Raw genomic sequence first — 26,710 nt, 5'->3', positions numbered from 1 at the left:
TAGTGGCTGCACCAGTTTGCATTCCAACCAGCAGTGTATGAGGCTTCCATTCTCTCCACAACCTCTCCAACATTTGTTACTATTAGATTTAGATATTTTTGTCATTCTAATGGGTGTAAGGTGATATCTTAGTGTAGTTTTGATTTGCATTTCCCTGATGATCAGCGATGATGAGCATCTTTTCATGTGCCTATTGGCCATCAGTATATCTTCTTTGGAGAAATGTCTGTTCATGTCTCCAGCCCATTTTTTGATCGGGTTGTTTGATTTTTTGTTGTTGAGTTGTGAGAGTTCCTTATATGTTATGGATATTAAGCCCTTGTCAGATATATGACTTGCAAATATTTTTTCCCAGTTAGTGGGTTGTCTTTTTGTTTCAATCCTGTTATCATTTGCCTTGAAGAAGCTCTTTAGTCTGATGAAGTCCCATTTGTTTATTCTTTCTATTGTTTCCCTTCTCTGAGAAGACATGGTGTCTGAAAAGGTCCTTTTAATACTGATGTCATAGAGTGTACTGCCTACGTTTTCTTCTAGAAGCCTTATGGTTTCAGGTCTCACCTTTAGGTCTTTGATCCATTTTGAGTTTATTTTGGTGAATGGTGAAAAAGAATGGTCAATTTTCATTCTTTTACATATGGCTTTCCAGTTTTCCCAGCACCATTTGTTGAAAAGACTTTCTTTTCTCCATTGTATGCTCTCAGCTCCTTTGTCGAAGATAAGCTGTCCATAGATGTGTGGTTTTATTTCTGGGCTTTCAATTCTGTTCCATTGATCTGTGCACCTGTTTTTGTACCAGTACCATGCTGTTTTGATTACTGTAGCTTTGTAGTATGTTTTGAAGTCAGGGATTGTGATGCCTCCCGTTTTGTTCTTTTTTCTCAGGATCGCTTTAGCAATTCATGGTCTTTTGTTGCCCCATATACATTTTTGGATTCTTTCTTCTAATTCTGTAAAGAATGTCATTGGGAGTCTGATTGGGATAGCGTTGAATCTGTAGATTGCTTTAGGTAGAACGGACATTTTAACTGTGTTTATTCTCCAATCCATGTACATGGAATGTCTTTCCATCTCCTTATGTTGTCATCCAATTCTCTCAGAAAACCCTTGTAATTTTCATTATATAGGTCCTTCACTTCCTTAGTTAAATTTACCTTGAGGTATTTTATTCTTTTTGTTGCGATTGTGAATGGTATTGTGTTCTTGAGTTCTTTTTCTGTTAGTTTGTTATAGAATATAGAAGTGCTACTGATTTATGCAAATTGATTTTATATCCTGCAACTTTGCTGTAGTTGTTGATTACTTCTAAGAGTTTTCCAATGGATTCTTTGGGGTTTCCTATATATAAGATCATGTCGTCTGCAAACAGTGAGAGTTTCACTTCTTCCCTCCCTATTTGGATTCCTTTTATTCCTTTTTCTTGCCTGATTGCTCTGGCCAGGACCTCCAGTACTATGTTAAATAAGAGTGGTGATAGAGGCATCCTTGTCTCGTTCCTGTTTTCAGGGGGATGGCACTCAGTTTTTGCCCATTGAGTATGATGTTGGCTGTGGGTTTGTCATATATGGCCTTTATTATGTTGAGGTAGTTCCCGTCCATGCCCATTTTGTTCAGAGTTTTTATATAAATGGCTGTTGGATCTTGTCAAATGCTTTCTCTGCATCTATTGAGATGATCATGTGGTTTTTATTCCTCAGTTTGTTGATGTGGTGTATCACATTGATTGATTTGCGGATGTTGAACCATCCCTGTGTCCCTGGTATGATTCCCACCTGATCCTGATGTATGATCCTTTTGATGAATTGCTGAATTCTGGTGGCCAAAATTCTGTTTAGAATTTTTGCATCTATGTTCATCAGTGATATTGGCCTGTAGTTCTCTTTTTTCGTGGTGTCCTTATCAGGTTTTGGTATCAGTGTGATGTTGGCCTCATAGAATGTGTTAGGAAGTGTTCCATCCTCCCTAATTTTTTGGAATAGCTTGAAAAGGATAGGTATTAAATCCTCTCTGAAAGTTTGGTAGAATTCCCCAGGGAAGCCATCTGGTCCTGGGGTTTTATTCTTTGGGATGTTTTTGATTGCTGTTTCAATCTCTTTCCTTGTGATTGGTCTGTTCAAATTGTCTGCCTCTTCTTGAGTGAGCTTTGGGAGATTGTAGGAGTCCAAGAATTTATCCATTTCCTCTAGGTTATCTATTCTGTTTGCATAGAGTTTTTCGTAGTATTCTCTTATAATCTGTTGTATTTCTGCAGAGTCTGTTGTTATTTCTCCTCTTTCATTTCTGATTTTGCTTATTTGAGCTTTCTCCCTTTTTTTCTTTGTTAGTCTGGCTAGGGGTTTGTCAATTTTATTTATCTTCTCAAAGAACCAGCTCTTTGTTTCATTGATCCTTTCTACCGCCTTTTTCGTTTCAATAGTATTTATTTCTGCTCTGATTTTTATTATTTCTCTCCTTCTGCTGACTTTGGGCTTTGTTTGTTCTTCTTTCTCTAGTTCAGTTAGGTGTGGTTTAAGATTGCTTATTTGGGATTTTTCTTGTTTGTTAAGATGTGCCTGTATTGCAATGAATTTTCCTCTTAATACAGCTTTTGCTGTATCCCATATGAGTTGGTGTGGCATGTTATCATTTTCATTAGTTTCCAGGTATTTTTTGATTTCTTCTTTAATTTCTTCAGTGATCCATTGCTTGTTCAGTAGTGTATTGTTTAGTCTCCACATCTTTGTGCCTTTCTCAGTTTTTTTCTTGTAATTAATTTCTAGCCTTATAGCATTATGATCAGAGAAGATGATTGTTATTATTTCAATTTTTTTAAATTTGTAGAGGTTTGCCTTGTTTCCCAACATATGGTCTATCCTTGAGAATGCTCCATGTGCACTTGAGAAGAATGAGTATTCTGCTTTTTTTAGGATGAAGTGATCTATATATGTCTATTAAGTCCAATTGTTTTAGTTTTTCATTAGCTCCACTATTTCTTTGTTGATTTTCTGTCTGGATGATCTGTCTATTGATGTGAGTGGGGTGTTGAGGTCCCCTACTATTATTGTGTTGTTTTTAACATTTTCCTTTAGGTCTGTTAATAGTTGCTTTATGAACCTTGGTGCTCCTATGTTGGGTGCATAGATATTTATAAGCATTATTTCTTCTTGATGAAGTGTCCCCTTGATCATTATATATTGTCCCTATGTGTCTCTCTTTACCTGTCTTATTTTGAAATCCACTTTGTCTGATATAAGAATTGCAACATCTGCTTTTTTTCCCTCGCTATTAGCTTGAAGTATTGTCTTCCACCCCTTCACTCTGAGCCTGTGTTTGTCCTTGGGGCTGAGGTGTGTTTCCTGGAGGCAACAAATTGTTGGATCTTGTTCTTTAATCCATTTTGCCACTCTGTGTCTTTTTATTGGAGAGTTCAGTCCGTTTACATTAAGAGTGATTATTGATGCATGTGGACTTAAAGCTGTCAATCTGTTGCTCATTATCTGGCTTTCCTGCTTTTCTCTTCCTATGTGCTTTATCCTACCCATTTGATACTGCAATTTCTTATGCTGGGTTTCTTAGAGTTCTGCTTATTTATGATTTGTGTCTCTGTTCTGTTTTATAGTTTAGTGGCTACCCTGAAGTTTATATTTAGAATCTCGTGTATAATATAGTCTATTCTCTGGTGGTCTCTTACTTACTTGGCCTAGACTAATTTAGTCCCTTTGCTCTTCCCCTCCTAAATTATTATTTTCACTTCTTGTTCCAACTTGTGTTATGAGTTTGTAGTTAGAGTGATAAGATCGTCTTTGCTTTGGTAGTTTCCTTACCTTTATCCTAATGCTATAGTTGAATATTTGCTATCCTATTCTGGTTCTATTTATCTGTCTCCCTACTCTGTGGTTTGTGACCCCTTTCTCCCTTTTTTCTTTTTTCAGGTATGAGAGCCTTCTTGAGGATTTCTTGTAGTGGAGGACTTTTGGTTACAAATTCCCTTAACTTTTGTTTGTCTGGAAAAGATTTAATTTCTCCCTCATATCTGAAGGATATTCTTGCTGGATAGAGTATTCTTGGCTGAAGATTTTTATCTTTTAAAGCTTTGAATATGTCACTCCATTCTCTCCTAACTTGTAAGGTTTCTGCAGAGAAATCCGCTGAAAGTCTGATGGGGGTTCCTTTGTAGGTAATTCTCTTTTGTCTTGCAGCCCTGAGTATTTTTTCTTTGTCATTCATTTTTGCCATTTGTACTACTATATGCCTTGCAGTAGGTCTTTTTACATTGACAAATCTAGGAGATCTGAAAGCTTCCTCTACACACATTTCTCCATCAATCCCTAGATTTGGGAAGTTCTCTTCTATAATTTCATTAAGCATACTTTCTGCTCCATTTTCCTTTTCCACGTTCTCGGGAATTCCTATGATCCTTAAATTCTTTCTCCTCATTGAATCTGCTATCTCTCTAATACTTTCCTCATTCCTTTTAATCCTTAGTTCTCTTTCTTCTTCTGTCTGGAGCCATTCAGCCTGTCTATCTTCAGTTATGCTAATTTTCTCTTCTATGGAGTCTACCCGGGCATTCAGGGAATCTGTATTCTGTTTTATCTGGTCCATTGTGTTTTTCATCTCTAGTAATTCTGTTTGATTCTTCTTTATAATTTCAATCTCTTTTGTGAAGTAACTCCAGAACTCGGCTTGTTTCTCTATCTTTCTCTCTACCTCATTGAGTTTTTTGATTGTAGCTGCTCTGAACTCATTTTCACTTAGTTTACCTAATTCCAAGTCCTCAGGACTTAATTCTATGTTTTTGTTGTTTTCCTTCTGGTCTGGGGCTTTTATAAATTGCTGGATGGTAGAGGAGTGGTTTTTTTCGCATGGTGGTAGAATTCAGTTGCAGTTACAGGCTGTCGCCACTAGATGGGGGTTGAGAGCCACACGTTCTGAGCTCTCCGCCTTTGGGCAAGATGGCGGCACCCAGTGCGCTTTGCTGGGGCAGGGGCGGCTTCTCTTGCGCACTGATCTGGATTCGATCAGTTCTGTTCTCTGGTCTCCCGGGGCCCTGGGTTTATGAGGTCCCCGCGCACGGAAGCTTTCCCCTGTCAGCAGGTTTCCACTGTACCAGCGACAGGAGTCCTAGACAATCCCCTGGTCACACAGCCCCTCCCCCACTCCTTCCCGGACCCACGCAGCGATCCTGGTTTCTAGGGGATGGAGCGGTGTTCTCTCCTACCCCGTTCCAGCTCCTCCGAGGTGGGCAGTAGGGGCTCCATCCTCTGTCTTTTGATACTGTAGGTCTCTGAGTCCTGGCATTAGGTTCATTAGCTAAAATTCAGGTGTTTTTTTTCAGTCCTTTGTTGTACTTTGGAGGGGAGAGAGTCCTGGGTCAGCTCACCCCGCCATTTTGCTCCACCTCCTTGGCTCCAACATTGTGTGAATTTAAGGTGTACGTCACTATATTTTAGTTTCTGTATAGAATGCATCATGTTCATCACCATTGGTCTAGTTTTCATGTCACTATACACATACGCCCTTTACTCCTTTTGCCATCCCTCACCCCATTCCCCTCTGGTAACCACCAATCTATTCTCCTTTCTATGTGTTTGTTTATCTTCCCCATATGAGTGAAATCACATGGTATTTGTCTTTCTCTGACTTATTTCACTTAGCATAATACCCTCAAGGTCCATTCATGTTATTGCAAATGACACGATTTTGTCCTTTTTTATAGTTAAGTAGTATTCTGCTCTAAGTAGATACCACATCTTCTTTATCCATTCCTTCATTAATGGGCACTGGGTTTCTTCCACATCTTGGCTATTGTGAATAATGCTGCAATGAACATAGGGGTGCATATATCTTTTTGAATTATTGATTTCAAGTTCTTTGGATAAATACCCAGTAGTGGGATAGCTGGGTCGTATGGTATTTCTATTTTTAATTTTTTGAGAAATCTCCATACTGTTTTCCATAGTGGCTGCATGAGTTTGCATTCCCACCAGCAGTGGATGAGGGTTCCCTTTTCTCCAAGGATGTGAATTTTTTATTTTAATGGCCATGTGAACTAGAAACAGACATTTCATTTTTGTACAACTGTAACTGGATTATACAGAAACTTGTTTGTTACAAGCAAGTTAACATTGTACAAACTAACAGGGATTTCTAACATTCTTTTATTTTTCTCGTAGTTCGCAAGAGACGAGTTGAAGGAGACCACCAATAAATGCCACCAAGCTGTAGTCTTTGGAAGACTTCGAAAGGTCGCCGAGGGCTTGTGTTGGTGAAAGCAGATGTAAAATTTTCCTAGGTCTAAGGGAAAAGACTGGAAATCTTTCTTTTTCTTTTTTTTTTTAAACTACATGTATCTTTTTTCTAGTTTAAGTTGTTACCAGTTTCCAATTGTAAAATCAAAAGTAGATGATATTTTGTATTTTAAAGCATTATTTCTACTTTCTGCGAAAATCAATTTTAATTTAGCTTAATTGAATGATTTATCATGAGTCTTGGGTTAAAAAAATGCAATTGTAGAATTGCATTCTGCAGAATAATATGAAGATTTTAAGGACCAATCTTTTTTAAATCAAAAGGGACATTGCGGATGTCAGAACTGCTGTTGCACCTCTTAGGTACAAGCCACGTCAGAGCTTTCCTTATTCCATAACATGGAGACTTTTCCATGTTTTAGAACACACAAACTTGGCAAGAGTGTGCTTTTTGCTTCCATCCAGAAAGCAAAATACCAGAATTTTAAAACAGATGACTCAAAATCTGGTCATTTGTTTAGGAGGAAAAGCAGATCTCAAGGACAGAGAAAAGGGTCTTCTGCACATTCCAGGTTACTGCCCTTGTCAATGTGTCTCAGCAACACCCAGAGTTGTTTTCAACAAAGTCGTCAGCTTGGCCAGGTTCCATGCTTTGTTCAAAAGTATACGTATGTCTAAATTCATCACAGTTTTTTATTTGAATAATGTGGGCATTAGTAATTTTGTGAAAGCTGATAGAACGAGCATCTGAGTGGGAAAGCAATTTCCCTGCCTGCAAAAGGCATACAGCCAACTGTCGGTTCCTTAGAGGAAAAGAGAAAAGAAAACTGTTATTAAACACATGAAATCAAAGATAATAAACACGATGGAGTTTTAGTCTGAGGAGCATGCAAAACGGTCATTTAAACTGATGGTTACTGTGAAGTAACTTAGAAAATGCCATGAGTATAAATTAAGTGTTGCACAGTATAGTGGGAAGTTCCCATATGCAATGCAGAATTCCTGAAACGGTATTTAATCGCCACTCACTACAAATTTTCCCACCAGTAAGGAAATTGTTATTGTTCATAAATCTCATTTTTATTATCTGTTTCCTTTCATCTTGTACTTTTTTGCCCATATTGTATAAGAGTAATTTCTCATAACAAAAGTTATCTTCCTATTGGTCAAAGTATTAAAATAAGGGGACAGTTGACCAGCGGGTGGGAAGACTGCCTCCAGAACCGAGGGCAAGAGAGGATTTGGACCTCTGTATTCATGCCCTGTTTCAGGGCGGCCCCTGGAGCAGGCGCTGGCAGAGGCTTCAGGGCTACAGAAGTTGGGGCCGGGGTGGGGGGAAGGAATCTGAGTAATCCTGGCCTCAAAAATTCAGTCCTGGCTGTATCATGTACAAGGGGGATTTTTCTAGAGGGAAGAATCTTGTTTCGGAGTAGGGGAGAGGTCTGCTGTCAATTTTTTAAAAACTTTTATGAAATTGAATTACAAAATGTCAGCTCCTTCAGCTTGGGCTGGACAGCTCCTCTAATGAGCTAGGCACCTTCTTGTGTACGACGGTAATAAGCCTTCTTAATGGGCAAACGCTGCCCTCATAAGAACTGGGTGTATTTGTTTTTTTGAGTCAGTATCCAGTATTTTTAAAGGGGCCAAAGATTGACTTTGCACTATTCCCTTTCAGTTACAGGTCACTGGTTTTGTTTTTTTTTTTTTTTTCAAATTAGCAAGTGTCTCTTTCTCTCTCTCTTCTTTTCACATACAGCTTTGGAAATGCACTTGGTTTTAGAGACTGCACGGTTCCAGCAGGGTGGGGAGCGAGTATGGCAGGTCTGTAAGGCTTCCATTACACACTGAGCAAGGCTTCCTTGCTTGCACTGTCCTGTAAGTCAATAAATTAAGTAATGTTACCCCTTCCTCTCATAATTTTTTAAGAATAAGTAGGTGGGACCCTCCCTAGAATTGTGTCATACTTATTGATAATGTCTTTTTCACTTATTATTTATCAAAGTGTGAAGAAGTTGAATGTTTTGCTTGTACCATTCCAGTTCTGAGCTACGATACTTCATTATATAATTGAAGAAAAGATTTCTTCATAAATAACTTTAAAGATGAACATTCATTCAATTGAGTACAGAAAATCTTTCAAGAATTGTAATTACAAGGGAGAAAACTGGTGTTTACTTTGATCTTTAAAAATCTGGCACCTTATAACCTTCTATAACTTTCAGTATTTCTATATCACTCTAAAATTTATAATAGATTAGGGTTGTGAAATAGTCTTGATTTTTAAACCAAAGATTTTCTAAGACCTTAAGTTTTGTAGTCTAATCAATTTAAACTTATCTGCTTATCTAATCAAAGAATGTTCTTTCCATTTTTAAATTGCTGTTTTTAATTTCCCATTTTATAAAATTTGATATTCATATTTGTCTGAAGTTCTCATTTTTCCAGTATATCTACATGAAATTGTATGTATTAAAAATCAGTATTAATAACTAATATTGATATTATTAAAATGGATTTTGGTGCTATAGACTTGTAGCTAAAACCTAGTAGAAATCTAAAGTAAAATACATTTTTCTAAGGGTGCCTGTCGTTTAAAAGACCGAATAAACATTTTGTGTTTAAAAAAATTAGCAGGTTGTTAGAGATTTCAGGGAGAATTATCTTGGTCATTAAATTGCAAATTCTTGTGATTTGAATGAAATAACCCACACACTTGCTTTGCACAGTAGGTGTGCTCTGGAAAAGTTACATGTAAATAGAACTTTGTGAATTGTTTGCTCATTGAAGTATCTGGTGTGTTTTCATTTAAAAAGGGGATCCCATGGCATAATAAAACTTACAAAAGAAAAAATATGTTTTGATAAAATGTTAGTCATGTTCTCTTGTCCATTATATTTAACCCTTGCTGCCATTAAAGTAAGATGAAAAGATTCACAAGGTTTCATAAAATCTTACATTTTCGGCTCTGAGTTCCCAGGGCTGCCTCACTTTTTCCTCATAAACTCACGAACCCCCGTTCCCTCCCAGCAGATCCGAGGAACGTGGTTTTTCTAGAGTCCACAGCAACTTCCATTCTCTGCAAGTTCAGGACTGTCCAACTTTGCTCTTTCATTACAATGCCACTTCACTTTTTTAAAAAAAATTTTCTACTTTTATTGAGATATAATTGACATATAACATTGTATTAGTTTAAGGCGTCCAACATAATGATTTGATATATGTATATATTGCAAAATGATTAGCATAAGTTTAGTCAGCATCCTCACATAGTTAAAAAAAATTTTTTTTTCTTGTGATGAGAACTTTTAAGATCTACACTCTTAGCAATTCTCAAGTATACAGTACAGTCGTATTAACTATAGTCACCATGTTGTACATCACATCCCCACGACTTATTGATCATGTAACTGGAAGTTTGTACCTTTTGACCCCCTTCACCCACCCGCCCCCCCCCCCCCCCCACCCCCCCCCCCCCCCCCGCCTTTGGCAACCGCCAGTCTGTTCTCTGTTTCTATGAGTTCAGTTTTTTTAGATTCTCATATAAGGGAGATCATACAGTATTTGTCTTTCTCTGTCTGACATTTCACTCAGCCTGATGCCCTCAAGGCCCCTTCACTTTTGAATAGTCTTAATGAAGACATGGCACCCGCGAGACCCAAACATGTGCATGAGCCAGGGCAGCTCCTGCTGCTGCTCTCAGGCCAGGGCTGTGCGCGCTCGGATCTGAATGTCCACAGAACCGGCTTCTCCATCAGCTCTCACTGAGCACGGTTTCTAGATATTTCTCATCATAAGACTTGCTTACCAAACAAAGAAACTCTTCACTGATTATTTTTAGGTTGAGAAAATTGTCTTTATAAGCAAAGATTTTTATATTCTGTCATTTTAATTTGGTCATTCTTCCTGTGTCATATTGATTTTTCTGCATTATAATTCAGTTCGCTAAATCCTCCCCTAGAAAAACTAAACAAATTGGAAAATTTTTATAATAAAACATTTGGAGCATTTTATTAAACTCTAACTTGCAGTCTGATCATTCAGAGGAGCCAATCTTAGGGCTTACCTAGGAAAAAAGACATTACTAAGTAAACGACTTGTAAGCCATTAATGAGTATTTTAGTCTTGGTTGACATATACAGAATTTTCCTTAGGACACCTACTCTAGTGGCTAGAAAAGAATCGATTGTAAAACACCACCAGCCATGTTTTCTTAACATCACTGTACAAGCTCATACAATTTTAGGGTAATCAGACACCCTTAGAGTCCACACACGTAAGGCTTAATTCTCTTTTCTACAGACTGTCAGGATGTTTTCATTGCTGCAAAGCAATTGACTGGCCTAAAATTTTTCTGTCAGATATTGTAGCCCATAGTTACACATTCAGAGAGTAAGGTTTAAGAACAAATTCTGGATGCTCCTTGGTGGGTATGCATGGCAATTTTTGGGAGTTGAAATTTCACCTTCACTCAAAAAGATAAAGTTTTTGATTCAGCTGTTACAACTTTTTAGCTTTATCTGCTTAAGAATTGTAAAAATTTGTAAGAAAAAATTGCATGCATACACTTGCACACACATAAAAACTTTTGTAATTTCAAATAAATGCCCACTTAATTTTTTTCCAGTCTTTTGGATGAATTATATTTGGTTTTAGTTATGTTTGGTTATGTTGAAAATCACCTTTGTAACAATGCATCTTTCTCTGTCACGTGAAATCAGGTATTTAAGTACATTTTTTAATGCTAAAATATCCAAAATGCTGTAAATGCTCTATTTTTTCAGTTTTTATAAATATAAAAGCAGTGAATTTTATAATACTGATATTTAAATATTACAAAATATTATTAACCTGGTTCATAATAACACAGTGAAGTTCCTTTTGAAGAATATGTACTATTGGCATTTAGAACTTACCACTTCATACTGGAATAAATAATTTCAATAAAGTTTATCAAATATCCTATGCACTTGGACTTTTTGAAAAATCCCTTTAGTTCCTACGTTCTGAAGTTCATTCCTTACATAGCTCTTCAAGAACAAGCTTATTAATTTCTGAGTTATTCTGTCCCACCCTTTAAGCCATATAAAATTGTCAATACTTGACCATAATTTTACCCATAAAAATAGTAATTTCGTATGGTTCGATCTAATACCATCAGCACTTGGTCAGGGCTGTCCACAAAATTGAACTGAACCGACAAATGTGAAGAAACGGCTCCTGTCATACAGCCCATTCCCGACCCGATGGGAGCCAGTCCTGCCAACGGACTAGAGATTATTCTTACAGTAAAGCGAAGCCATCTCTTATCAATCAGCCATACCCACCAACCGAAAGAGAAAATCAGTGAAACGTGTAATGGGGTTGAGGAAACTTTTAGAGATAAGTTCAAATAATTTAAAATCTTTAGAGTTCTGAAACAAAGGAATGAAGAAATTCCCCGTGAGTCTTTAATGTTGGCTGGCCTTCGAAGATGGCTGTTGGGCGTACATTCACGTACAGGAAGCCTTGATGTCTGTCTGTCCCCTTGGGTGAGTCTCAGGCTTAGGTGCTGGTGTTGTCAGGTGACTCCAGCTCCTATGAGTCCGAGTGGATGTGGTGCCAGCAACTGTGGCCATGGGGACGGTGCCATCATGCTTAGCCCAGTGGCACCTTGCTCTTTTAGGTACCAAAAAATCGGGGTGGCTGACGACAAGTCAGTCTGAAATCACCAAACATCTTTTGTCCTTCACACATTTCGCTCTCCCGCCTGTCCGCAGGGTTGAGGGCCTGGCGATCCCAGCCCGACTCGCCCACCCCTGTCCCGTCTGCAGACGGAGGAGAGCCTCGGGGCCAGCAGCCCCCATGAGGGGGGCCGACCTCACAATCCCACTGTGCTCGTACCCCGCAGTGTCCTGGATGCGTCTAACTTGCTTTTCAGGAGCTGGTGCTAATTATGGATGTGTTTACTACACGACTATAAAATTACACTTTAAAAGTATAAAAGGGAGGGAAATACACTTTAAATCTGGGTTTTCTGCGTGGCGAGATGATGGGCCATCTCTTTTTCTTTGACCATTTCTATTTAACAATAAAACATATTTAAAAACATGTCTAATTAGTATTCAACTCTCAGAGGTAAAGTATAAACATTAAATCATGAAGGATTTACATGGTCAAGCCCAGACCCCACTGAGTCGAGGAAACTGACTTCAGAGCAGTAGAGTAACTTGCCCAAGGTTAGACCATTGGTCTGCTCACTCAGTAGACATTGACTAGAGCGCCCTCTTAGGTTCCTGCTACTGTGCCAGCCACAAAGCTAGCAGTCACCTCTAGTATTTGGTTTCCCACTGTTCTTCTCCTGATAACTCGGGGGTATTTTGGGTGTCTTTCTCTGTAAGGTCACTGATGTACCTTCTCAGCATTGTCACTGCTGTGCATCTAAGATCCTGACCCTTGTCTCAAAAATGCTTGTTTTTTCACTTGAGAAGAAAAAGTTTTGGACAGAGGTCTTAAGTTTGTTAAACCTCAGCTTCCCCGTCTGTAAAATGGGAATAATAGCACCTGCCCTTCAAGTCGTTCTGAGGCTTAGAATTGGTAAGGCCTGTGCAGCACGTGGCAGAGCGCCCCGCATCCAGGCAGCCCTCCCATGCTGCCCTGCTCTGACAAAGTCGCAGGGCGATGTGGTCACGGGAAAGTTAGCACCATGCCAACGGAGATGACAGCACAGAAGGACCCCAAACCCAGCTAGGCAGGTCAGGGAGGACATCCCGGAGGAGGTCATACCTGAGCTGGACCTCAGCTCACCTGGGCGGGGCCAGGGGGACAGGGTAGGGCAGAGCAGCAGGAATGCATGAACCCCGAAGACCCAGAGCAAAGTTATCAAAATAAACTTCTCGTTTGGGAGAAATGGATGTTCTAAACCACAGGCTTGCTTCTGAACATATTTTATTCACAATTAGGATGATGCCAAAGCAACTCAGTTCATTTCAGTCAAAACAAGGCATTTCATTGTTTTAAAACAAACTGTTGAGAACAAGATATCCAGTGAGGGCACATTTTCTGCCTCAGTCGTCCTCTTCCTCTTCCCCCTCCACTTTCCTCTTTCTGGAGGGCTCGCCACCTGAACAGATTAATAGAGAAGGTGTAAAATTTATATGGAAAATTTCTGGAACTTTCGCTCAAGGCGCTCTGAGCTGACGGGGAGCCAGCCCTGCCTGCTAGAACTCGACCCCCAGCGGTGACCCGTGTCCGCAGACACTGTCGCTAGAAGCCAGGCAGCGAGCGACTGGGCCCAAGGGATGAGGCCTTCTCACTCTGCCGACTGACGTTCCCAGCATCTGAATTGAGACACGTTCCTCTGCTTGCTCAGTACTTGACTTTCTCTACCTAAAATTCCATATTTTAGAGCCCGTCCATTTTCAAAAAGGACTGCTTGTGTTCTGTGTGCTTTTTCAGGATGCTTTTAAAGTTTTAAATATAGTTTTTTATATGAAAAATTAATGCCTCTCTTACACAGGTGACCAATGCGTAATTGAACATTTCTGCTACTGCGACGTTCGCCGCCGTCTCTGAAACCCAGGGTGAAGCGCTCAGTGACTTAACACGACGCGTGGGCAATAACGGTGATTCATGTCTAATGAGACTTAAAATTTCTTTGCCCTTGTGGTCTTATAAGTAGAAAAGGAAATAATTAAAGGAAAAATATCTTAATGACATAGAAATAAAATAACCCTCAACTACCATTGGATCCAGACAATAAAGACGCCCAGCACCACGATGCACCAGACAGACCCCTCGCTCTGCCACATTGAACTGTTTGTCCTTCTCCAGTGGGGCCTTGGTGTCTCAGGGCCCTGTGCCTTCTCTCACAGGCCTTTCCATCCACCTGGCATGCCCACCCTGGCCAGTGTACCCTGCGTGCTAACACTTTCTTCAACACCCAGTGTGGTCACCTTCTCCGAACAGCCTTCCAACACCCACACGAGCACGGGTGTCAGACCCTCCTCAGGGACCATCCTAGTCCTGTCACTGCAGTTATCTCACTGAGTTTCAGCGAAATGTGTAGACATCTGTTGTGTCCCTGAGCTGTGAGCTCCTCTGCATTCCAGGAGTTGGCTCCCGGGTACGGGGCAAATCCCTTAGAATGGAATAAATTTGGTTTTACCTCATCACTGGTGAGTTTCTTTGCTCTCAGTAATCTTTGAGCCTTATCTTTTTTGGTCCTTCAAGATTGTCTGAAAGCAAAGGAACCTGAGACATGAGATTGACCTTCAAAGATGAAGACCTGTTTATTCCTGAATTTTTCTTCTGCTGAATATTGTTACTTTCCACCATACATTTTTCCTTGAGGAACCAATAATTTTTTTATTATTATTATTTTTTGGTGAGGAAGATTGGTCCTCAGCTAACATCTATCCCACTCTTCCTCTATTTTGTATGTGGGACACTGCCACAGCATGGCTTGATGAGCAGTGTGTAGGTCTGCTCCCAGGATCTGAACCCAGGAGCTACAAGCCACCAAAGCAGAGCACGCAAACTTAACCACTACACCACCAGGTGGGCCCTAGAGGAGCCAACAATTTTTTTTTTTTAAGTTTTGATGAGAAGGTGTATATAACTTTTGGACATACTGCAATGACTTAAATTTGATTTTGTTCTCAGAGAGACTGTGTGATCACTTTTAAATACCCAAGAAGCTTCATGCACACATTTTTTAAAAACTACAAAGTTTAAATATTGGGTCCTTAATTATGCAAGCAGGTAAACTGCCTATCACATATTTTCCACCAAAAGGACATAAATTACTTAACTGATTTTATTTGCAGGTGCCTTACTTTCCCAACTAAGTTTTTCTGTGGGAAAGTGGCCCAAACAACAACAAAATGAAAATGTACTGTTGTCCCAAGTAAACAACAGCAGGCAGGGAGTCAGAGCCTGTCAGAGCAAGAGTGGGCCCGCGGCCCTGAGGTGACATGGCACCTCCACCCGACTCACCTCGGAGTTCCCCTGGGTCGTGGTTTTTAACGGCTTCGTCGCCTTCCTCCTCCTCCTCGTCACTGCTGGGGTCCTGGTAGGGGACACTCGGCCCCTGCTGGGTCTGCTTCGCCCGCGGATGGACTGTCTCCTGGTGAGCAGAAGCTCTCAGACGTTCTTCTTCTTTCTGTAAAGAAGCAAACTATTTAACTTCACAAGTGAACTAGTTTAGCGCCCACGTGCACCTGCTTTTCCAGCAAGAACACGTAAACACCTGGCCCAGGACACCACCTATTTCCTGTCTTCAGAGCCCACTTCTCTCCACTCCACGCCTGGTACCACACGCAGTGACGGTCTTGTTTAGTTCCAAAGTGTGAAGGCAACACACGGGGGAAGCGGCAGAGGCTCCCTCCCACTCACCGCCCATCAGAACAGGCCCAGGCCCGGCCTCCGGAGCTGCGGTGAATGCCGTGCGGCCACTCAGAGCCCAGAGAGCAGCGACCAGCCTGAGGAAGGCCAACCACGCCCAGCGGACGCCTGAGGGAGGCCGTTTCTGTTCTCTCCCGGGATAACACCCGACTTGCCCAGGTTCCACCAAACTACCATGGTGCCCAGATGTTCCTGTCTGGGCCCCGCGATCCAGAGAGCACCCCATGGCTCCTGACGACAGCAGGGGTTCCCTGAGACCCAGAGTAGACTCCATTTCTCTCCATCTGCCTGGCATTCCACACATTGGGGTTCACAAGGCAGGGCCAGCGTTGAAGGAGTCAGGAATGTCCTTTTCACCTTCGTATATCACGTCCTATCTGGCTAACAAGGTTTTATGATACCTGTCAAAAGTTACATTTTTTAAATGATCAGTTTTCCTCTGAAATCTCATAGATTGGAGAGACAGCAGCTGCATGTCTGGTTTGCTATATCTCACCAGCAGCCATTGACGTTACTGTGGTTAACCACACACTTAGAAAGTGAACTGAGCTCCCTGATAATCACAAGAAATAAAATGGCTGTGGCAATAAGAAATGGTGAGTTAATATTCTGGAAAGCACAGCTCTTTATGTCCCAAAAAATCCCAGGCTAAAGCTTAGCCAACATACCTTAATCATTTCCGTGCGATGGCATTCGGGATCAGGACCGGCCATTGGTAAGATTCTAATCTGTGTCCTTGAGCATCTATTAGCAAGTGGCAGGGTCATCTTTCTGTGTGTGGCACTGTCTGTAGAGTGAGGTCTGCCAGGGAATGGACAAAAATCTCTCACTGTTTCCTCAGAACATTTGGAGGCAGTCATCCATCCCAACAGCAAACATCCATGGATAAGGACCACTTCCCCTTGAGCAGAGCAGGGAGGTACAGCCACGGGTCCTGGCACTTCTGCACCTTCCTCCTTCTCTGGTGCCCCGAGAGGTTCCTCCCTCTGCCCCACGTCCCGGGGAAAGCTGAGGCAGTGAGGTGGGAGTGCAACGGAAGGCGGAGGCAGGTGGCAGGGGCAAGGGCTTTTGCAAGGAAAACCCCTGACTGCAATCAGAGAGAGAAGAGAAGGGCTATGAACTCTCATTTCCGTGAGGGTAGCGCAGAGGCCGGAAGGCACAAGTTAAGAGCTAAAGATGAGTCTGAATAAAATTGGAAGGTCAAAGCAAGGAGGCAGGTCACAGTAGCAGGGGTACCTCATGACAGCCCAGGGGGACAATAACAGAACAGGAGGCCCCAGGGCAAAAAGCACTGGTTCCTGACTCAAGGAAGGCGGATTTTAAGTACATCAGAGAGAGGAAAGGATGATCCTCAGGAGAGCCCAGGCCAGAGAGATGGGACGTAAGGGGGTAAGTTATGCTGGGCAGTCAAATGTCATCTCAGTGTGCAGCACGGCACACAGTGCAGAAAAGCACGGTTGGAACCGATGATCTTGCAGGATGCGATTCTAGAAGAACCATTGAGAGGGTGGATTTGAGCAGCTTTCACTGTGCCAGTCTCTGCACTACAGGACGTTTTCTGTATTATTTGCCTTAATTGAGGCAACATCCCTGTGAGGTAAACGTTATTATCTCCATTTTATAGATAAGGAAACGAAAAGCGAGTGAGACTGACACTCTTGCTGAGGCTTACACAGACAGAAGGAGACAGCCTCGGAGCTGTCCGCCACAGTCTCTAAGACAGACCAAGACATTTACTGAGCATAACTCACACACCATAAAATTCACTCCTTTTAACATACAAGGAAATGATTTTTTTTAATTTACAAAGTTGTGCAACCACGACCACAATCTGATTTTAGAACATTTCCTTGACCCCGAAAAGAAACCTTGTGCACAGTGGTGCAGCGTCTCAAGGGCTCCACTCCTCCAGGAAGGCCGCATGGGGGACGGCAGCGCTGGGTCCCTCAGACGGAGGCCCTGCGGAGGAGGGGAGCGGGCAGCCCGCAGACAAGGGGCCGCAGCACAGATGCGGATGCGCGCAGCACTGGGCTCAGGCCACAGCTGTCACATCAGCTAGCTCTTCCCTCTCCTCCACTGCGTGCACACACCGCAGCCTTCTCAGGGCCGGCAGCTTCCCAGGGAGATTTCTTTACAGGGAAGGGACACGCCGACCAGCAGAGTGGGCCTCCTACCAGGTGCGCTGATCAATGTACATCAAGACACCTGCTTCTGGTTCATGGTGCGGTCTCAGGTGGGTTGTGATAGCGTGACTAGCTCCCTGAGGAACAGCAGCGTGTAGTAAAGGGGAAAAGATAGTATGGGAACCAGACCGTGGTCCCTAGTGAGCCGCACCTCCACATTACGTCCACCAGGGCTGAGTGGGGCATTTGGCACAACCTCTCTGCCTTGTTGCTCTTTACCGGCAAGGCACAACCAGTCAATATGAATGCTTACCTAAAGGTGAGTTTGGATTTAAACACGGCTTGTCCCTGTAGACCAGTGTCCTCTCTGACAAACAGGTGGCTGTGATTGTCCTGCAGTGGCGCTTTGTAGACATCAAACACTTCACTGCCCAGATGGAGGGACAGGCTGGAAATGAGAAACGGTTCAGTTACGGGGCTGGATATTTAATGAATCCTACAGCTTCTGTTCCACCCTGTTAGCTTTACTTAAGACGCTGTGGAATGCAGGACACTGTCCCTGTGCTGAACTCACAAGACAAAGAAAAGACACTGTCAATAACCAGCCTCTCGCCCCTCAAAGTAAAAGGTGGTAAAATCCATCCTCCTGTCAACTTCAAACAGAATTTTGTCATTTTCCCAATCTCTACCACTTTATTAGTAAAACAGAAACTGTTTTCAAAAACATCAATTTATAATATCAAATAGCTCAACTTTGGGATCTAACACCATGCTTTCACCCCAATAAGGTAGACACCATGAACCTGATCACGCCTGGGGTCCATTTTGAAAGCCTCCCACCAGCGCAGCAGTGTGACCTCAACCCTGTCTATTTCTCTCAAGTTTCCCAGGTAATGCGAGAGGCCTGGATTTTGTCAATTCTTTACCGAAAGATGACCCCAAAGTAAGATCCTACGGAGAGAACTTCACTCCTCCCCAGCCTCGCTCTGGGTAGTTTGACCCTCTGCAGGCATTTTGGGCTCACCTTCCATCTGACCACTTCACCATCCGAGTGTTGCTTTCTTTAATTTTATTGCCTTCTTCATCCTGGCGTATCCTCCAGCGTATAGTGTTTTCTACCTGGTTCAAAACACAAAGGCATTAGAAAAGCAGTATAACCAACCGCATGTTCTTTTTTCCCTCAAGTGACTTATAATCATGTACCAAGAATTCACAGGTCGTGATAGAATAAGCTTATAAAAAAAATAGCTGAGTAGGCAACACTGAAACCCTCCTACTACAAATACCCAGAGATATTGGCTGACCTAACCAGACATTTTGTTTAAATCTTTTCTGAGCTCCAGTTCATGGCAGTGGAAACAGAAGCTAAATACGGTGCAGGATGGAAGGGTTATCAGACACAGTAGGAGCGCCATAGGAGAGAGGATCGGGCTCTGGGTCCACACGAGGTGGGCATTTAAGACGGAGACCTCAGCCTATCGCAGGGCCCCTTGAGGGGGTGTGAACCCAGTGACAGAAGGACTGAAAAGTGCCCATTGGCCTAGTAAGACAGGGAGGCTCTGGGCATGAAATTAAAAAAAAAAAAGAAGAAACAATTAAGTAATTAATAGCAAATTAAAACCTGAGACTTGTGTTTTGCCCTGTTTTTTAGTTCAAATTTACCCTACCCACATGATAGGGAACTCCAAATCACAAAAGGAGGATAAACAGGGATCTTGCCCACTGCCACCACTGGGGGCCCGGGCAGAGGCTCATATGAAGAAGGCACATCCCTGAGAAGGCAATGGTAGTGCTCTGCCGTCCCAGGCCTGCTCGGGAGGGACCGTGGAAGGACAAGGCCTCTATTCGTGCATACTCTGAACTTCCATGAAGAGCCTGAGATAGTTCTGCTGTGGGAAGGTGCTTGGACCTATCCACTATCAAACGTGGAGGCTGCTCCATATACTCAGCCACACGCTCATTTATCCTGAAGGAAGGAGCTAACAATTTTCAAGAATTTTTATCTTTACTTCTGCTGAAAAACTACAACTGCAAAACGAAGTATTCTGAAAAGACATTTAATGCCTTGTTCTAAACAGTCATTTGTCGATTGAATAGTCAACATAAAAGAGCATTTCATAAGCTCATCTCAAGTTGTTATCCTTGTGTTTCACTTGATAAAAAGAAAAACTTAAAAGAAAAAAAAGAATAAAGTGTGGAATGGTACCTTTAATTTTAACCTGGTTCTATCTTCCTCATCAAGCACTTTCTCATCTGCAAATTCATCTTCATAATACTGAGGATCAAAAGGTCTAAAGATTGTTTTTTAATGTCGTATCAGCCATACTTAGTAATGACTATGATTAATACTATAAAATAATCTTTACAACATGCACCAAGATGCTAAAAAAATCACAGTGGACAAATAACTTCATGTAAAACTTCAAGGCAGTGTGCAAATTACTGTACTTTCTTGAAATTTGATTTTAAAACATATCACCTGAAGTGAAATCCAAATGTGACTACTAATCAAAATCTTCTGTGTCTGATGAAATACATCTTCTAAAATACAGGTGACACATGATCTATCTTTCCACATTTTTTAAGAAAAGTGTCATGTTTAATTGCACAAGAGCTTGTACTCCTGCACCTTTGTGAATAATATCCACCAACATTGTTCTGTTGTCCAAAATCATTGTCTTTTCTAGATTGACAATGGAACATTTGTGATTTCTCTAGCAAACTTTCTCACTCTCATTTTCCAATTTTTTAGCTTTACACTAGTGAAAAATATCTTCATCAGCTGTGATGTCTGTTTATTTATGAGAAGGTGCCAAATGCTAGAAGAATTATTAGCATTAACTCTCTCACACCAGTAATCCATCATTTTTCCACCACAGCACATCCTAAATTTATTTTTTCAGAGTTACATGAGAAGTTTCCCATCTTCGTGGTCAGAAAAAAATTTTCATTCCACATATTTTTATTAAATATCTTGGGAAAGAAAACTTTCCTCAGGCCTCTTACTTGGGTTCTATGCTGAGAAATTTGGGTAGTTTAACAAAGTATAATTCATTTCCTAAATCAGAGTTGATATTGGGAATCTCTACTTCTATTCTGGTTTCTGACACTGGCTCTTCCTCCTGCCGGTCCTGAGGCATCCCACGTTCATCCTAAGAGAGGAATCAGATGGTGAGAACTCGAAGTGACATTAGAAACGCCCTAGCTCTCCTCCTGCACTCGGCAGACGCAGGTTTGACAGGAAGTGAATTTAGACCCCACTTTAGGGATAAAGCAGTCAGCAACCCTTTTAGCCTCTCCCTAAAATTTCATCCTCTCCCCCCGAAAAACACCACCATGCGAAACAAGATCTGTTAGCCTGCATTGCCAGAAAAAATATCTATTTTGTTGACATATCTAGTTTGCATAAGATATTTAGCAACAGAAGTGTGAAATTATGCAACCCCTCAATACTAAGTAACTATTAAAATCAGAGAAGAATGTTAGAACACACTTCTTGGCACAGGTTGAATAAGAAAAACATTTTTTTTTTTTTGAGAAAGATTAGCCCTCAGCTAACATCTGTTGCCAATCCTCCTCTTTTTGCTGAGGAAGACTGGCCCTGAGCTAACATCCGTGCCCATCTTCCTCTACTTTATACGGGGGACGCCTACCACAGCATGGCTTTTGCTAAGCAGTGCCATGTCTGCACCCGGGATCCGAACTGGCGATCTCTGGTCCACCGAGAAGCAGAACGTGCACACTTAATCGCTGCGCCACCAGGCCGGCCCCAAGAAAAACTTTTAAATCAAAGGTTTTCAAATTATGAGTCCTCACAGTCTTACCCCTAAAGTTTGGCATCAACATCATTCTGAGCAGTTCCTTCTATGCCCTCTAATTTCCAGAAATTCTCAACATAGCTAAGACAGTCTCCCATTTGTCAGATGTTTCAGACCGCTACTCATATTATCTGTGTCCTCTCTCCACACGAGAGAATCAGACTCATCAGCTTCTGAAACTTTCTTCTTAGCTTTGAACAATGGGACCAGTTATATTAGTGACTGTACTTACAACAGGCTGTCCTGGAATAGGTGGTTGATTGTCCCCATCACTCTCTGAAGAAATGTCACCTATGTCTCCAAACAGATCCATGGTCCCACTATAATCTTTGGTGTTGGAGGAAAATGCACAGCATTAATTTCTCTGACTGAAGTTCTTCACACGGTTCTTAGCCCATCACTTCAACATATTCCCAAGATTCATAAACCAAATCTCCACTAAACCAACCTCAAACTGGCTCCCTGAGCCTGGCCCTCAGAGGCCTGACAAGAGTGGCTGTGGAGAAGGAAGGTGGCAAAGTTGATTGGTGGAAGGCAATGTTGTGGTGATAGCCAGCTTTCCAGAAGGTTCCCAGTGATTCCTGCCTCTGGTATTCTTGCCCTTGTGTGGTCCCCTCCAACACTGCATCATGGTTTGTCTATGTGATCAATAGTAGACAACCTCACATCTGAGGCTAGGCCATGACATTTTGGCTTTTCTACCTTGTTCTTTCTCTCTTGGGTCACTTACTCTGGAGGAATCTAGCTGCCATGATGTGAAGACACTCAAACTGCTACGGAGAGACTCATGTGGTGGGCAACTGAGGCCTCCTGCCAAAGGCCATGCGAGCAAGCTATCGTGGAAACAGATCCTTCAGCCAGGCAAGCCTTTAGATAATGCAGTCTCAGCCAACATCTTGATTGCAGCCTCCTGAGAGACCCTGAGCCAGAACCACCACGCTAAGTCATTCCTGACCCTCAGAAACTGTGAGACATATTAAATGTCTGTCGTCTTAAGCTGGCCCTCTCGGAGGACGTAGTTGGAGAAGGTGAGGGGTGGTGTGCAGGCCACACAGGATTTGTCTACTCGACACTTCTATCCCCCTAAGCCTTTAGATTCCCTCCACATAAAGCCAGGGAAGCTTTGGCATGTCAACTTCATTAAGTGTAGGCCACCACCGAGTTTGTTTTAGTTAACCAGCCAAGTATAGAGCCATGCCCAGCTATATGTGCTAACGCATCAAATCCAACATATATGATAAGTGCACTCATATCAGTAAATGTAGCCCCAGCTAGTGTTTTGTCTGTCCTTCATCTCACATTTTGGAGCCCACTTCCACACATATTCCCCAGGCTTCTGCCTACACTAATTAGCAAAATCTGGTAATTCTTTTGGTGTAGAAGCTATTGCTTCTTCAGAGTCTGTGCTTTCTCTGCCAGAGTATAATGCATTCCCTAGTGATGGGTCTACAGGTAAAAAAGAGTCAGACAGCACTCAGTCGGTGAGTCTGGAGGAGAATGGAAAATGCCCCAGACGATGTTATTACAGTGTTTTCAAGCGAGACTAGTTTCCTCAGACACAGGGGGGCAAGCTGCTTCTCACAGGCAAGGGAGGCTCAAAGTGACAAGGAAATTTGAATTTTTCAGCTTCATCTGAGTCCAGACGGACATCCCCATTCTTAGTTCCTTTCTTAATGCCCTTTCCCATGAGAGACTTGAAGAGGCTGTGAATTCAATTAATGTTGCAATTCTGCAACAACACAATTGAACATAGTGTTTGATCTTCAGCTACATCAGCCCTTTGACTGCAAGATTTAAGAGATTCTTTTAGGGCTGTCATGAAAACTCACTGGTTCTCTGACCATGACTTGAGCTGAGTATTTAAAAACCTAAGCTTCTCATTTTCTTTCTGTAAGATACTCCGCTCAGAAGTATCCCCCTCACACCACAGACCTCGTAGTCATCATTTCTGCCTAACAGGTGTGGGAGCCACTTGAGCCCCCGACCAGAGGGGAGAATCAGATTCATCATGATGCCCTGCACACCATGGATCACCAGCATCCTGTTTCCCACTGGTGAGGAGCTCAGACCTGCCTTCCAACCCAAACCAATCTACAAATCTCATCTTTGAGGATTTGTTTCCTGGACCACCCAGTCAGGTCCTAGCTGGGCAACAGAAAACACACCAGTTATCTATGCTGACTTTAGAAAACTGTAATTAGGTTTAAAGTTGTTGAGTTGGTTACAAAAGGTATAAAAAGAGAACTCTAGGGGCCAGCCTGGTGGCACAGTGGTTAAGTTTGCATGCTTCACTTTGGTGGCCCAAGATTCACAGGTTTGGATCCCAGGCACGGACCTATACCATTCGTCAGCCATGCTGTGGAGGCATCCCACATACAAAATAGAGGAAGATTGGCACAGATGTTAGCTCAATCTTCCTCACAAAAAAAAAAGAGAGAGAGAACTCTAAGGGAACACAGAAGTAGCAGATCCAGAGAGCACCTTCCACCCAGAGATGAGGGAACAAAGTGAAGAGGTGGAATTATTAAACTTAAAAACTTACAGCAAGGGGCCCCCTGGAGCTGAAACTCATACCTGAGGAAGAGAAGTATCCGGCTGGTCCTGATGTCTCTCAGCGGAGGGTAAGGAAGCTGACTCTCCAAGTGTTGGTAGAAGTGCAAACTGGATTGAGCTGCTGCTGGGGTGAAGAAGGGTTGGTGAGCCCCCTTAGAAAAACTGCAAGCCAACAGGAAGCCCCCAGAAAGTTCCATAAGTAAACAGGAAGGAGTAATCCTTTTTGTTGTTATCCAGGCTTCCAGTCTTTCTCTAGCGCCCCCTAAGAGAGGGCAGCTGGCAAAGCTGAAACGTGGTTGTGGATTGTTGGCCCCAGCATCACTAAGTCTGGTGTGGAGGGCAGTTTGGAGATGAGAGACAAGAGCTTAATAACTGACACAGAAGTGTCTACTGGTAAAAAAAAAAAAAAAAAAAAAAAAAAAAAAAAAAAACCCAAACACCAAAACTACGTTGCCTTGGCAAGGACAGAGTCAGAATGAAGGCTCTTGAGATAGGAAAGTGACATGATGTAGGACCTTCTTCTCTTTCAATGTCACTTTTCTTTCTCTATAAACAGGCTTCAGGGTGAGCCTCCCACAGCCCCCACTCCCAGATTGTACCTATAACACTAGGAAGGGAGTGAGGTAGAGGCATTCTTAAGGGAAAGATTACCCAGCTTACGTAGAAGGGCACGGCAGAAGACAAATCATGTGTGTGGTGGATTTAAAACACCTGCAAATTCTCTGCCGTTCCTACCATGGAGGAGTCAAATGTCCTTCCCTTTGAATATGGGCTCACATTACTGATGCACTTCCAGTGAAGAGAACGTGGGGGGTTCCATGTGACTTTCGATGCTGGTCATAGAAGCTAATACCAAAAAAAGGTCATATAGCTTTCCCCGGGCTCACTCTCTTGGGGTGCTCACTTGCGGAACGCAGCCACTGTGAGCGAAGAAAGCAGGGCCATGACTAGCATGCAACAAGTGAGATACTCACCTTGGGCGAAAAACATAAGGGGTGCCAAAATCTCAGCAATCAAGATAAATATTGCAATACAATATTTTTCAAACTCCATGCAAAAAACTCACAAACATACAAAAATTTTGAGAGGATCCATTTAGCTCTGTACTCGTGCAACTCTCCTCACTTGCCTTACCATGATCGCAGCCCCACCAGATCCTGCCTTTATGTAAAATTTCGACATTTTGTTCCTCATGGACTTTTTTTGCATTAATTTTTCTAAATGTTGTATTACAGTATTATTTATCTTGATTACTGTAGTGGGCTGAATAGGGACCCCTGCCAAAATTCATATCCACCAGGAACCTCAGAATGTGACTTTAATTGGCAATGGGGTCCTTGCAGATGTAACCAGTTAAGACGAGGTCACACTGGATTAGAGTTGGCCCTAAACCCATTGATAGGTGTCCTGACAAGGAGAGGGAGAGCCACAGAGCAGACACACAGGGAAACAAGCCATGTGAAGACAGAGGCGGAGGTTGGAGTTGGGCTGCCACAAGCCAAGGACGGCCAGCAGCCCCCAGAAGCCAAGACGAGGCAGGGAGGATTTTTCCCTGGAGCCTTCAGAGGGAGCCTGGCCCTGTCAACTCCTTGATGTAAGACTTCCAGGCTCCAGAACTGTGAGAGAATACATTTCTGTGGTTTTCAGTCACCCGGTTTGTGGCACTTTTGTTACAGCAGCCCCAGCAAACTAACACCATTACAGAGGCTTTTTTGGGCCCCTTTAAACTCCGCTCCTTAGAAGACTGCCTCCCTCGCCCCACCTGGCCCTGAGCAGGCAGCTTCCTTGTGGGGGAGGGGAGGAAGGGGGTAGGGCAGAGCAACAGGAGCTCCCTAAAAGCCTGAGACTCAGTGTAAAACGTTAACAAAATCAACCTGCTTTGGGAAAAATCAATTTCTTGAACAGAGACTTGCTTTTTAAATTTTTTTATTACAATTAAAATTACACAAAAGCAAATCAATTCATTTCAATCAAAATAACTCATGTTTACATCATATTTATAAAACAAACTGTACAATAAAATATATAAAATGTTTTCACTTCATTTTATACTTCAATCATCATCTTCTTCTTCTTCATCACTGATCACATACTTCTTATGCTTTTTATTTGCTTTATCGTCATCTTCTGCTTTTCTCTTTCCAGAAGGTTCACCTTCCTAAACAGACAAAATAAGAGAAGTCAATAGAGAATATTTCTCAGGTTTATCAAAAGTAGCTCTGAGCTGAATGACCCTCAGAAGACCCCAAATAAGATAACTGTTTTAATAAGAACATTCACCAGATGAATAAAACCAGTTGTCAAGGTCATGGTTAGTTTCCAAATCTCCAAGTACTAGAGGCATTCAAAAATGACAACTATACAGAGTAATTACAACTAACTACAGAACCCAACCTCAGGACTGCAGGGGAGAGCCCGGCAGTGCTGACCCAGTCTCTCAGAGGAAAGCCGTTGGACAGGGAGACGGGCAGGTGGGAAACTGGAAACGGACTTTGCCCCGGGAAGGGCCAGGGCTCTGCCAAAGAAGTTTGCCTGTTTAACCACTTGTCCTGTGGAACAGTGATACCAGGATGAGGTAATTACTTAAACTTTTTTCTCTGCTTTCTCA

The 26,710-nt window shown here is 42.3% G+C and overlaps 3 protein-coding genes across 3 annotated transcripts in view; 1 reads left to right on the top strand and 2 right to left on the bottom strand.

The window, feature by feature from the left end:
* TMOD3 (tropomodulin 3) overlaps positions 1-11,189 on the top strand; it is an 80,866-nt gene extending 69,677 nt beyond the window's left edge. The window contains exon 10 of the mRNA XM_023617372.2: positions 6,153-11,189. Within this exon, the coding sequence (XP_023473140.1) occupies positions 6,153-6,187 (35 nt within the window). The 3' untranslated portion in view covers positions 6,188-11,189. The remainder of the gene's footprint in view (positions 1-6,152) is intronic.
* A 1,945-nt stretch (positions 11,190-13,134) lies between these two features.
* LOC100069641 (RNA polymerase-associated protein LEO1) lies at positions 13,135-24,285 on the bottom strand. Its single transcript, XM_023617368.2, has 9 exons — positions 24,124-24,285; positions 21,782-21,876; positions 20,738-20,883; positions 19,938-20,022; positions 18,756-18,850; positions 18,045-18,179; positions 16,277-16,409; positions 15,201-15,366; positions 13,135-13,326 (listed from the first exon to the last, which is right to left on the bottom strand). Exons 2-9 carry the CDS (start codon positions 21,860-21,862, stop codon positions 13,271-13,273), a joined length of 897 nt encoding a protein of 298 aa, XP_023473136.2. The 5' UTR covers positions 21,863-21,876; positions 24,124-24,285; the 3' UTR covers positions 13,135-13,270.
* A 1,726-nt stretch (positions 24,286-26,011) lies between these two features.
* The window catches only part of LEO1 (LEO1 homolog, Paf1/RNA polymerase II complex component), a 33,989-nt gene continuing 33,290 nt past the window's right edge, over positions 26,012-26,710 (bottom strand). The window contains exon 12 of the mRNA XM_001501499.6: positions 26,012-26,260. Coding sequence (XP_001501549.1) covers positions 26,156-26,260 — 105 coding nt within the window. The 3' untranslated portion in view covers positions 26,012-26,155. The remainder of the gene's footprint in view (positions 26,261-26,710) is intronic.

This window comes from Equus caballus, chromosome 1 (genome assembly GCF_041296265.1).
Source record: "Equus caballus isolate H_3958 breed thoroughbred chromosome 1, TB-T2T, whole genome shotgun sequence".
NCBI classification, from domain to species: Eukaryota; Metazoa; Chordata; class Mammalia; order Perissodactyla; family Equidae; genus Equus; species Equus caballus.
The sequence above is the reverse complement of the archived record's forward strand: the minus strand, read 5'-3'. Positions and strand labels throughout refer to the sequence as shown.

Bases quoted from the DNA above. Each gene is read 5' to 3' on its own strand.
- LOC100069641 (XM_023617368.2), bottom strand. From the start codon at position 21,862: ATGGATCTGTTTGGAGACATAGGTGACATTTCTTCAGAGAGTGATGGG. The intron at 16,410-18,044 runs GTAAGCATTCAT...ATTCCCTGGCAG, and splicing joins AAATCCAAACTCACCTTTAG to ACCTCACTCTACAGACAGTG. The intron at 15,367-16,276 runs GTATGTTGGCTA...GCTTCTTTACAG, and splicing joins ATCGCACGGAAATGATTAAG to AAAGAAGAAGAACGTCTGAG.